This window comes from Apostichopus japonicus, chromosome 12 (assembly GCF_037975245.1).
Source record: "Apostichopus japonicus isolate 1M-3 chromosome 12, ASM3797524v1, whole genome shotgun sequence".
Taxonomy (NCBI): domain Eukaryota; kingdom Metazoa; phylum Echinodermata; class Holothuroidea; order Aspidochirotida; family Stichopodidae; genus Apostichopus; species Apostichopus japonicus.
In genome coordinates, this window is record NC_092572.1 from 21,850,355 (window position 1) to 21,864,018 (window position 13,664).

The 13,664-nt window shown below is 36.0% G+C and overlaps 1 protein-coding gene and 2 long non-coding RNA genes across 3 annotated transcripts in view; all 3 read left to right on the forward strand.

Annotated features, from left to right (window-relative positions):
- The first annotated feature begins 1,127 nt into the window (after positions 1–1,127).
- Positions 1,128–13,664, forward strand: part of LOC139977396 (uncharacterized) — a 55,543-nt gene continuing 43,006 nt past the window's right edge. Inside the window, exons 1-7 of the mRNA XM_071986692.1 lie at positions 1,128–1,288; positions 2,229–2,303; positions 3,101–3,421; positions 3,700–4,008; positions 4,433–4,534; positions 5,068–5,095; positions 5,611–5,637. Coding sequence (XP_071842793.1) covers positions 2,255–2,303; positions 3,101–3,421; positions 3,700–4,008; positions 4,433–4,534; positions 5,068–5,095; positions 5,611–5,637 — 836 coding nt within the window. The 5' untranslated portion in view covers positions 1,128–1,288; positions 2,229–2,254. The remainder of the gene's footprint in view (positions 1,289–2,228; positions 2,304–3,100; positions 3,422–3,699; positions 4,009–4,432; positions 4,535–5,067; positions 5,096–5,610; positions 5,638–13,664) is intronic.
- On the forward strand, positions 7,770–9,207 carry LOC139976714 (uncharacterized). Its single transcript, XR_011796236.1, has 3 exons — positions 7,770–8,172; positions 8,709–8,801; positions 9,121–9,207. It is a non-coding gene; the product is annotated as an uncharacterized lncRNA (long non-coding RNA).
- LOC139976713 (uncharacterized) lies at positions 11,704–13,293 on the forward strand. Its single transcript, XR_011796235.1, has 3 exons — positions 11,704–11,831; positions 11,996–12,065; positions 12,252–13,293. It is a non-coding gene; the product is annotated as an uncharacterized lncRNA (long non-coding RNA).

Below are 13,664 nucleotides of genomic sequence, written 5' to 3' on the forward strand. Positions count from 1 at the left end.
TTTCAAGTCAATTGATAATGATAAGGACCCTAGGTTACACCCGGATGTTAAACAGTTCGTTTTCCTAATTAAAGTCTATCACTTGTCAGATGTGACTTTTGTTAAAATATATTTATGACTGACATATCAATTCAGGGACCAAAGAGAAGCATACTTGAAGATTTCTAGATGTGAGTCCGCCCCCTTGGCCACCGCCGGGCTTCTCCTCTGGACCCCATCAGGGGCCATTAGTATGGACCCGGACACTACCCGATAAAAGCTTGCGCCAAGGCGCTCGCGCACACTACGCGCACACGACGCGCACACTACGAGCACACTACGCGCACACTACGTGCACACTATGCGCACACTACGCGCACACTCCAGTTTTATGATGCCCTGAATTTGAGTAGTGATATTGAGATTTTTCGGTCATGTAGCAAGACTCCAGAAGGACGCTCCAGCAAAGGTTGCTTTAAGAGAAGCATTGAGACATACGCTAAACCAGTGGGAAGGCCCGTGACTACCTTGCTTGGAAAAATAAAGTCGCAATTTAAGGACGTTAATATTAACAATTTCGAGGAAGCAATAGACCTTGCGCGAGATCGTGATACGTGGCGGAGGTTAATCACTGAGCATGTCGGATAGACGAGACTCAACTTACTACTACTACTACTACTATATGTAGAAATATCCTTACACGTAAACCCTGCAAAAGTTACGTATTATCAAAATGCATCGTCACTTGGCGCCAGAGGTCAAATATCATGTGGTAAAAGAAGAAATGCGTGAATGAGATTATGAAGTGTAAACATGATAATGTACAACCCATATTGAATTGGTCTTGAATGTGGTTTGCGATTAGCAATGCAGTGCCGTGGATTGTCTTCTTACTTGACAATCAAAGGCCCTATCTCAGTGTGAAGCCATTTGTTGATAGAAGAGTAAGAATTATTTCACTAGACACAAATGTCAATACACTGAATGGAATATTTGTGCCATGAATACTTTTGAAATATAGTTGGTTTTCAGTTTGATGTTTGCCTTGATATTGATGACTAACATGGACTTTGACCGTTATATTATAACTAGACACGTCTTCGAGTTTAACTAAGATCTATGTATATAGCAATATATAAAGTTAATAACGTGTATATATGCTACACACTTACGTAGCAAGGCACAGTCATCACAGCGGGTTGCATGAGTGCCAAGTTGACCAAAAGACGACTAACGCAGATATTATATGTGAGAAGACATCTTTGTCAGCTAAAAGAAAAGATATCTTCGCTTGGCCTTTCTGTTGGAGGTATATATGTTATTTCAGTAGTTATATGCTAATAAAACAATATCTTCTACATAATTGGATTCATACGGGATTATTTTTGTCTGAATATTCGCATAGCGGAAACCTCGCAACAAGTAACTAACAACTAAAAGATGGTTCCACTTTTTATATGGGGTTGTTACTGTAACGTAGTATTATAGTATGCCAGTGGCGGTTCCTTAAGCATTTTAACAACTGCCACAGTAAACGTAGTATTAAGGAATATAGCTGTGAATGATATAACTGTAAATGAATTCAAACTGTATTTGCATAGTAGACTACTATTACCCCTTGTAGCAAAAGGGGACTTAACGCAACTAACACGTGCTGACAACCAGTTGTCGAGTGTTAATTGGTAATAACGTTTGCATACTGTGAATACCCGAATTTTGTAGTCCTCTGTTGTAATGCAATGTTTCGTGACAAGTTCACTTTCCATTTTTATCTTTACATATGGTGAAGTCAATGAAAATGCAGCTTAAAGTTAGCTCACTTGTGAACCAGTGCATGTTTCGTGCGTTAATTTACAACTCTTTCTTGCGTTGCGTTGAAAGTGTATTAATTTATCTTTTATTGATCTGTTTTTGTACCCGATGACAAAGAACCTTTGTGTATAACGCCCATCCCACCCGCTACGTAGGATTTATTGTAGACTATCTGTATACATTTGTACATAATCACACATAATACAATAGTCCCAATTATAAATCATTCCAACTTCATAAGAAGCAACTTGAAAATTGGTGTCCATTAATACATTAATAATAGGAAAACATTATTTAGGTATAGGTGTAAATGTACTATGACATACATCTTCACAAAATCCTATTAAGTCCACTTGTGGAAGGCATCCGTCATATTGCTTTCCTTTTTTATGTTTTTCATCGTACTCCTTTTGTGTCTTACTTTTCTTCTTCAAAAGACAGGAGAACTGATTAGCGTCATACCATGGCATCTTTGGATCTTATACTAATATATCTTGCAGTTTTCTCTACAAGTAAGTATCTCAAATTCAAGTCCAAGAACTATCTACAACTTACGTATAATATATAATACACACCAAATGAATGATACAATAACGACTTTCAAACCTGAGTAAGGATTTGCATGAAAATCTATAATCGATAACTATCTATTTTACCCTGCCCAATGCAAATATTAAAATATATGTATAAAATATTCACATTCACATTCTCTCCTCTCCTCTCCTCTCCTCTCCTCTCCTCTCCTCTCCTCTCCTCTCCTCTCCTCTCCTCTCCTCTCCTCTCCTCTCCTCTCCTCTCCTCTCCTCTCCTCTCCTCTCCTCTCCTCTCCTCTCCTCTCCTCTCCTCTCCTCTCCTCTCCTCTCCTCTCCTCTCCTCTCCTCTCCTCTCCTCTCCTCTCCTCTCCTCTCCTCTCCTCTCCTCTCCTCTCCTCTCCTCTCCTCTCCTCTCCTCTCCTCTCCTCTCCTCTCCTCTCCTCTCCTCTCCTCTCCTCTCCTCTCCTCTCCTCTCCTCTCCTCTCCTCTCCTCTCCTCTCCTCTCCTCTCCTCTCCTCTCCTCTCCTCTCCTCTCCTCTCCTCTCCTCTCCTCTCCTCTCCTCTCCTCTCCTCTCCTCTCCTCTCCTCTCCTCTCCTCTCCTCTCCTCTCCTCTCCTCTCCTCTCCTCTCCTCTCCTCTCCTCTCCTCTCCTCTCCTCTCCTCTCCTCTCCTCTCCTCTCCTCTCCTCTCCTCTCCTCTCCTCTCCTCTCCTCTCCTCTCCTCTCCTCTCCTCTCTATCCTTCTATTATATTCTCCACTCCTCTCTTCAAACAAAGGATGTTTTGTCACTAGCAAAGTCTTGCCGATGTTTGTCTACGAGAAAGAAGAAACAGCCCGCATTCCTTGCATTATAAGGGGGGAATCGCAGGCATACTTCTGGAAAGTTGGTACGATGTTTAATGAGAGCAAACCTCTTGCTAGTTTCATCCATGGCAGCCCGGACAAATTTGCTAATGAAACTTACGGAAAACACACTGTACTTGGCGATGGTACGTTGGTTATATACCGAATGACGTACACTGATGTGGGGAATTATCATTGTCGGGTGGTTACTAAATCGTCGGAATACTATGGCAGCGCCGCAGTATACATAAAAGGTAAACACTTTAGCTTATTAAAGCACATGTTAGGTTTGCTTATTTAACATAAACATGTCATTACCGATCATCTAAGGAGTGATCGGTCAAAGGACATGCATAACTTAGGTCCAGGCTAACAAATACCATATCCACTACTGTTTCAGCTTTATCAACTCAATATTAATTTTTTTTTACTTGCTGAACAGTACAAGCAATTGTTGTTGTGTAAGTATTCCAAATATTTCCCATCACAATGCTAGTAAATAACAAGTTAAATTACCATTTCTTTCCTTTAGCGTTTCGCAATGGTTCCACGTTTGGAATCGACGAATGTGAGTCAAATGCAAATTGCAGATTGCAAACAAAAGTTGACTCACTGACTTGTGAAGCTGCTTTCGTTTCGTCACAACTAAGGTTGAGATGGCTTAACAATTCCATAGAACTTGAAAGCTCTGAAATAACAGTGCAAAATGATGACGAGTCATTTAACGTTTCCAGCACTTTTTCGGTTAACGATGACAGTCCTTCAGTACTCATTTGCGAGGCTTACGGTGAAGCAATGGAGTCAAAGCATATACTTATTGAACTCATGGACGAAACAGAACGTAAGTACAGAGAGCATCATTTCACCGATTTAACTTCAATAAGAAAATTATAATTGGTTTCCGTTCGTAACTCAACCAACTTCCATGGCTATCCCGACATATTCAAAGTCAGTCGCTCAATGACAAATTTACAAAAGGTAGGGGACCACCACTTGAATAGTACTATGCATACAACTGGGTAATTGATTTGATAACACCCAAGATTTACCGCCCGGTCACCTCTTGGTACTAGTCATTTTGCAAATATTTGTCTTTGCCTCTTGCAAGCTTTCTTCGCTATATCGCAGTAAGTTCTTAATAAATACATCAAATGTCCTTAATTGCAGTAAGTATTGTTGATTGTGTTATTATATCCATAAAGTTTCTTAGTTTCTATCCTTCAGATAACCCATGCGTCATGTTAAATTTACCTCCTTTAATGCAGGTCCAGTCACAGAATCCCATACATCTCCATGGATGCCAGTCAGCATCGTGTTAATCATTGTGGTGATCTGCATGGTGGTAGTTCTACTCATAAAATACAAAGGTTAGTGAATAAATTCATTAATAACGTATCAGTAGTTCCATGCTGGTATACATCGTTCCATGGCTTCTAGGATCACTTATTATCTGCATTTATAAACATCGAGACACCAACGCGAAACGTGTCGCTGACAATGTTGGATGTCACATAAACAAAGTGAATCTATACGGTTACAAGCATGTTTGCAAGTTCTTTGTTGCAAGTCCTTTGTTTGTTTGGGTTTTTGTTTGCTTGTTTGTGGGGGTGGCGTGGGGTGGGGGTGGTTCTTGTCAAGAGACTGGATCATATACAAATACTGTGCTCAACTACTTTGTAAATCTCAGGAACAAATATTTAGTTTGTTATTCTTTTCATTTTGTGTATGTTAACTTGTTTATGTAAAAGTTATGCGTACCAAAATGTCTAATTCCACTAGTTCTAGAAATGCAGCCAATGTTTGTACGAAACCTTTCATCTTTTCATGCATTTGTGGACACTTTACATTATGTCTTAATGTTAAAAATTACCTACAATATACGGTATTTCTTCATAACCAGATCAATCTAAAAAGGAAAATAAAAATACGTAAGTTCATGATTTTTCATTATTTCCTGGAATATACCCAATTAAGTCGGCCTATCACACGTTAAACAGTGAATAATATGATACCTTAGCCATGCATTCGGTAAACGATTTGAAAGAATGTTCACCTGGGTTTACATAACGAGGGAGTGACGAACAACTACCCATTGCGCACATAACCAAAGAGGATCCATCTTCTGTCTCACTTCAATAAATCGAAGACTGAACTTTAAATTAGCTAGAAATTAACTAGAATACGCTCTTGGACTAAAATTATTTTGCCATAACTAAAAAAATGAAATCGTATCACGCTACGAACGGAAAACTTGCTTCAAAAATATATGATATTACTTTTGGTGTTTTTGTCGGAAAGTATAACTATACATGAAGCTCTACTTAAGTGTGAGACAAAAATAACTTCCAAAACAGTTTGTAGAAACAAACGATTGTTTTTTATTTTATGTATCACTGCTTCTTATACGTGTACCTGTTTCTCTTATTTCTAACAATCCAAACAGAGGGGAAGAGACACAGCTACTAAACGAGGTACTTGGAAACTATTTACTCGATTCTGATTTGTATTTACAAAGTCAAGAATACTCTTTTCTGTTTATTGTTTCCTATCATTCTCAAATTCTCAAGTAGTGTCATGATTATCATAAGTTTATTTACGTACACATGTCAGTGTGTGTTTGAATATAATTCAGGTTATCTTTGCTAAGCTTTTGAATTAAGAAACACAATGTCTATAGATCGTTAAGCTGCGGTACTATGCTTTAGAGTCAAGTCACTTTCCCATTTGAAGAATAATTATAATTGTTGGTAAAAACGGACGAGTCCTCATCCAGTACTTAAAGATTGTTCACTTGGGTCTTCGAAATGTTGATTGTAGAAAGTCCTTTATTTTAAGATAAATGAGGACTGTGGATGAATATCTACAAGCCTCATAAATTTTGAATGTGTACAAACCATGATAATTTCATGTCAATTGACCAATCTGACAAATGTAGCTGTCGACAATTGCACTAAAATTGATAATGAATTATTGATAACACGTGACTCGTTGTAGGACGCATTCGTTTCATACTTGTGCTATATATTTCCCCGCAGACGCATAAACGTGAGATTGAACAATTAAGGGAATCTTTAGATGTAAGTATAAATACCGGCTCTCTCTTTCTCCCTCTCTCTGTTTATGGAGTCATTGATAATGCGTTTTATACAAGAGTAGACTGGAAGATCAGTTTCGATAATTAGGAATTCCGAGTATGCGCACTGCTATACACCCATACAAAACAAATCACAATTTGCTTTCATCTATCGATGCAGCACCAACATTTAGGAAACGATCGAACTATACACAATCCAAGATCGAAACAATAACAGTAGAAATTAAGAAGCACATATATGATCTATTGGAAATTTTTACCAGAGTGCAGAAATTAATTCCCATTTCACCAGTTACATAGATTCATTCCGTATTTACACCAAAATAAATTTGCAATTTATGCTTATTCCTTCATTCATGTTACTTTTGTATCGGCATGTTCAACGTTGGTGTTCTTGATGTTTTTTGTCAATAGACCTATGAGAAGGAAATCGACAATCGCCAGAAAAGCTTAAAGGTAACTAGCTCACACTCTGTTTTACTATATATTATTAACTTGACATTCAGTTTCAATCTGATACTTTCGAAATTATAGTTGATAGGTTTTTTTTTAAAGAATAGATTTGCAAGATAGTAAAGTGTACAAGGGCGTAGGAACCGGGGGGCTGGGTGGCGCCAGCCCCCCAGTGAAAAATATGGGGGGGGGGCGGAAGTATCATTCCGCCCCCCTCTTCGCAAGTCAGAAAACCCCTTTTTCATTTCTCAATAAATGATAACAACATTTTGGCAGAAAAAATCTCATTTGGAGCACCAAATTGCATCTAAGGCCAGGTGAAAATGCAAAATTATTTACCAACTGGAGTGGGTGTTGAAGTGTGCTATATTGCACCAAATTGCATCTGAGGCCACCTGGAAATGCAAAAAAATTCCAAAGGAGAGGCGGACACCCCCTCCCCCGGCCGGCCATCAGTGTTCAGCCCCCCCACTCAAAAGTACCTTCCTACGCCACTGAAAGTATACATTTTAAATGTTCGATTGCTTCAGCTTAATGAAGATCCGTTATTACATATAACCATTTCAAGGTTTGTCTCAGTATAGTCTTAAATTATTAGATGTTCTCTGTACCCAACGACATACAGAATTGACTTAAGTGTCACCTAATGGTATAAGTAGGTTAAGAGACGACAACAAAGTTTCGGACAGTGCACATCACTTTCTTGCAGAGATCACAACTTTCTATCCTTTCTTGTCTCTCCAGAGAGGTGTAAGAGTCCCTGGTGCTAAGTGTTTTTGCTAGTGCATTAGCATACGAGTTAGAAGATAAATAAACAGTATAAAACATACCCGAATTTGAATGCCTTCGAGTACATTCTAAGCGCAAGTGATTGTGTATTTTTGTCGAAACGTGAGAGGTTTTTCAATAACAGCGTTAATCCTTTAGGAAAGTCAATGAGCTGTTGCTTAATCTGAACATTCAAGGCGAACAATGTCTGAGTCTGTATTTCCTACAATATTTCAATGTATGCAATAAGGTATATCAAAACAATTCCATATGATTTATTTATTAATGTTCTTAAATACTTTTTTTTTTAGATGTGATAACTTTCTCCAGTTCATCGTTAAAGTTACAAACCCAGACTGATCTGTTGATAAGCATCGTATCAATATTGGAATTACCGAAAACGAATGAAATTTATGGAATTACCGAAAAAGAATGAAATTTATTATAAAAAGTTGTCAATGCATTAATTCATAAACACACTTTACATTTCACGTTAAATTTAAGCATCAGTTTATCACGATTTGTGCAGCAGCAAAACAATTTGTTACATCCGTTCGGTAAATAATATAATATACTTAGACCTGCGAATTAGATATACAGAAAATAAATAAAAGGTGAATTATTCTTTTACAGAACGTGATTGCGGAGTTTGCCGAAAGAAGCAAACGAGCGAAGTCTCTTGCCATTAAGGTCAGTTGATATTTTAAGGCAAGAAAAATGCCATGTTAACATTAAAAGAGAAACCAACAACCTTTAATAACCGGTTATTATATATATATATGTTTATATATATATATGTTTATATATATATATATATTTATATATCTATATATCTTTATATATATATATATATATATATATATATAATTGAAATTGTTTGAAAATGAATATAATCGGTGGTCCCCAGCAAACACAAAAACGTTTTTAGAACGTTATTAAAACGTTTCGTCTTTTGTTTTGATAACGTTATTTGTGGTGTAATAAATATGTCACGAAAACGTTTTCAGGCTCTTATTTCAAAACATTTTTTCGTTAAAACATGAATATAACATTAATATCTCATAAAAACGTTATGCCGACGTTTTTATAACACTACATTTAACGTTATAAAAACATATTTTAGAGGCTCTTTTAAAAATGTTATGATAACGTTTTGTGTTTGCTGGGTCATCCGTTGAACTTGCAATGACAACCAGCTTCTTCTGCTTTATCATATATATCTGCAGGACGAACCTCAAATCTTTTTACGTATAAGAGGTGAACAACGACAGGAGAGTAAAGAAAGCATTGATCGTCGAAAAGGGGTTCTAAAAGAAATGGTAAGACTTATTTATGAATTGCAAATTTTACATTCAGTACTTTACGAAGTTATTATAACCTACCTAAACTATGATCGATTTTGAAACTACAATGTTACAAAGTTAAAATACGAAAATAATCCAACCGCTACTTTAAAATATGTGGAACATTAATGCTTTGCATCTTTAACATTATCGACATAATTTCTAGAATTTACAATAATTTATAAAATATATCTTGTATGAAAATTGTTATACAACGTATTTCATTTTGCTTAAAAAACGTAGAAAATGTATGTTGATGTGCATTTGCTTAAATAACATATATTATGCTATTTAGAAAGAGACCTATAAATTGACCAGAATTTTCGAACCGGAAGAGGAACAAGACAAAGTCTTTAGAACTCTTGAAGATATTGTGCAGGTTAGTGAATGTAATTCATGTCCTTGGTTTATAGCAACAACAAAAAACTACTGAAAACCAACGCAAAATGTTCTTCGAAAATAAAATGAACTATGTGAGAATCGTTCTTTGTTAATCTTTGTTAACATTTACTAACTTACTGTCTAACTTATATAATTTCGGAATTTTGAACTTCTATAGAAACATAGCATAAACGAAGATTTTGTTTTCTTGTAGATAATAACTTTATACTTATTCCGAGGATTGTACCGTATATTATTAACTGTATTTTCTGTTAGACTGATTGTAGCAGATCAAATCATATCAAATCACAAAATACATTTGCCGTTGCTGTCGTAGTTTTGAGATTAGTTGTATTAATATTTGGATTGCTTGGATTTGAATTGGTTATGCTAAGAAAGGTTTATTGGGTATGGCTGCTTGAAAACGTTTCCTATACATTTTCAGAGCGCTGTTGATGGAAAAATGATATGCATTGTTGCAATTGGTGCTCCAAAGAGTGGTAAGACTTTTACCATGTCAAACTACGATTCGTCGGGAAAAGATAGTCAAGGAATTATTCCACGAGCTATATCCAAAATATTCCAGTGCGAGAAAGATTTACAGGAGAAGGGATTTGAGGTAAGAATGATGTTTTTAAGTGAAAAATAAGATTTTCTTGGTATGTTTTAGAACATCATCAATCTTATTTCTCTCAATCCTTAGATATCACTTCATATCACTTTGTCATAAGTCCCATAATACTAAATCACCTACTAATATATTATTAATTTTTACTATAATTAGCGACGCAACTATACTTGATTTTACTATATCGAGCAACTCTTCTCATTATCTGTAAGGCAGAAGGTTGAGCAAAGTCAATAAACAAACGTATAGTATTTCCGTATGAATACAAATTTATATCAAAGAATATACCTCCATTCAAATCGTTCATAATCGCTTTTAACATATATCAACACAGGTAAAGATAACAGCTACTCACCTTGGGACTTATTTAAAGGACGGCGAGGAATCCTTCAGGTTTTACGAAATGAGCAACAGCGGATCAAAGGAGCAAAATGATATCATGGTGAAGGGGCTTAAGGTTGAAGGTGTATCATATCACATCACTTCTGAAGAACAGGTAATACAGCTTAGTGCTTTTCACGTGACCCGCGGGATCCAAAACGCCACGACCGAACGGCACTATTCACCCATCCCATTCTAACAAAGAAAACTCAAGTCACGCGAGTAAAATATGCCCACCGACCTGCAGAGACAACCCCCACTCAAACATTTACAAAACCGCAAAAGGACGACATGCACGCAGCGAAACGAAACACCCCTCCCCTCCAGTACAAAAACCCTCTCCCCTCCTAATCCAACCATCCACGAAGCACAACAGCAAAACTTAGATCTCTCTCATATCTTATGGCAAAGTGGCAGAATATTCAATGAAATCCCAATCCCTCCGGCTTCATTTAATCTGATATATAGCAATACATGTTATGAGTTTACATAAGTGAGATGAATGCTACACTTCCCTTTCTTTGGATGTTGTTGTATTAATAAAAGGTTCTGTTATATTTGAGATATGTAATCCTTGAATATTTTAACTGATCTCGTACTTAGGCTCTTGATCTACTGAAAGGTAGCCCTGTGGAAAACGAAGAGATGTCTGCTGGCACTAAACGTGCCGATGTATTTCAGATCACTGTGGATATTTCTATCAACCAAGAAAAAGTTTCAAAAGGTATGATAAGACATAATAAGAACTTTCCTTTGTACTATGTGTTTTGAAGTGTTATTTTTCTTGAACATTCACTGTTCGTTTCCTTTTGTTTCACTATTATACTAGGTTTATGTTTCCTTTTTTTTCTCTAAATTTTCTTTCTAGTTCACTGTTGTTGCCGTGTTAGTTGTTTCACACCTTATTTTTTCCGCCTTAAAACACAATATCCTACATTAAAATGTATAAGAACGTGTTTCGTGTTAAAGATTCCCATTGGACATGAACACTTATCATTCATGAGCTTAAAGCGTTATTGATCTGTACTTACAGTTCTTGATAAACAAAGTCACATACAATCCAATTGTCCTCAATTTAAGGTTAAGAAAACTGCTTACCAGAGTTAATAAACGTGTCACTTATGTCACCCATTAACTAATAATAACATATGCCTCATGATGTTGTTAAACATTTAAGAAAACAAAGAGCATTTACTGTTCTAGAAAGAGGTGTGAACACAACACTAAATACTCTAAAATTACTCAAGTTCGTCTGATATTGATTTATAAGATGTATTTTAGAAAATTTTGTCATTATTAAAATATTTATATAACCCCATTAACACTTTCAAAAACTTGATATGTTCAATTCTTGTCATTATTCTATCGTACTCTAAAGGACACGGTTTTATAGACTAAATTGCATTCTTTTCTTCTCTTTTACCTTGGAAACTACTATCATTATTTCACTTTATATTCCAAAACCATTAAGATTTCAAGGATTCCTTTCTTTCAGGAATCTTATCTTTAGCAACATTCCATGGAGCCGATGCAACAAAACAATTGATCAACAATGAAAAGAATAGCCCAGTGATGTCATTACTTACACCACTCATCACCGACAAGTCTTGTCGAATGTGAGTTAAGCTTCACACAACCAAGATTTTTTCAAACATTTTCTATAAAATGTTATCACTACTAATTTATATTTAGACAATTTTAGTTTTTAGTTTATGAATCATATTTTAATTGATATGATGCCAGCTTTCATATGATATATTTCTGTCATTGTGCTCCATAGGGCAATGATCGTGACAATTACTTTGGATACATCACCAGAGACGCAGGGAACGCTTCATTATATTGAAAAGGTAAAGTACTTACAGAATTATACTCACATGTTTGTATGTCCTCCTTCAACATTATAAACTTATAACATCCTTCATTGTAAACAGGAATTTGGTTAACCCGCTTCTCGATACTATTCGTATAGAGTTAAACTAACAAATGCTTTTCTTGATGGCTACTTTAATTGAAGTTATTAATTTGATTCACAGATGAGAGAAGCAAGTGAAAAGCGATGGGTGTAACCAAACATGCTCCGGGATTATCAAACTGAATCCAAGACAGCTTCCGGTTGAGAGATGTAATCAATTTGGAGATCTGGCATAGCAGCATTTCACCTGAAATACACTACCCTTTTCCAACGAATTCACCATCTTAGTGTTTGAGGGATGATATATACCTCCCCATTAGACGTCGAAGAGTTGATTATAACATACTTGTATTCCAGAACTGTATTACATACTGTGTTGTAAATATTACCTCATGTTACCGGTTACTTTTTCTGCTTAAATTGTTTTGATAAATTGTATCGTTTGTCATTAACAGTAGACTCTTTAATATTGCACAAATTACTAATTGCCGATTTCAAGAACAGTTTTGCTGCACTTAGAAAATTGTATCAAAGATTCAATCCTTCCATTTCTTAACTTTTTAATATATTGTTCGTATCAAAATTTCATTTAATCGTCCGGACTTTACTTCTATCAAGATGTTAAGAACCCTTTATTCAGACATGTGTAAATTAATAGATCGCTGAATACTGAACTAACATATACGTAATGTATATTGATGCATATATATATTCATATTATAAGTGTCTAGTAAGTTAAAATGCACTAGATGACATGATATGGTTTGGATTGTAAATTAGTTCTAGATAAAATAAGTTATCGAATTGTCTTCGGCTGCCTCTCAAGAACTTTTCGTTGACATTACAGACATATATATGTCCACTGCTATCGTTGATTTCTAATATAGGAGACAGGTAAATGCCATAAACGCAGTGTTTTACTAAATATGGGACTGTTAACAACTGGCACCGTATTTTAATGGTATCATGGAAAGCGGAAATTAGAGAATGAGCCAACCTTCTTTAGTACATTAGTACATTTAGTTAAGTCATTTCACACAAGTTGTGAAGGACACGTTCGCCACGAAGAGAGCAGGTTTAGAGGTTAAAAAATATCAAAATGCATAATGTTTTGACGTGATACCAGTCACTAAGACCATTTGCTTCCTAACGTATAGCAACTTATGTTACTACGAATATAGTTTTTGAATGAAATGTCCTTTATGACTTTTGCACATAGGCGAATTGGGTCTTGTATAATCTCTTCCCTACACTTGCTAAGATACATATCAAATTTCAAAAACGTATAACTTCTTGTTTCATTTTTCTACTTCTTTCTTTCTTTTGTATTGTACAATGCTTTTGCTACCAGCTATGTACTCTCTGCAACCTCTTTGTCAGGCATAACTCCCTGTATACATGTTCTGGAGTTTGCATTTAAGACGAATATTGTCATTTTATCAACCTTAGAATGAGTTAATGGGAGAGCTCTGTATTCGTGGCAGCAGTGCAAAGAGAAGTTCGGATTCAGATGGAGGCGAATTTTCTGTCTGTC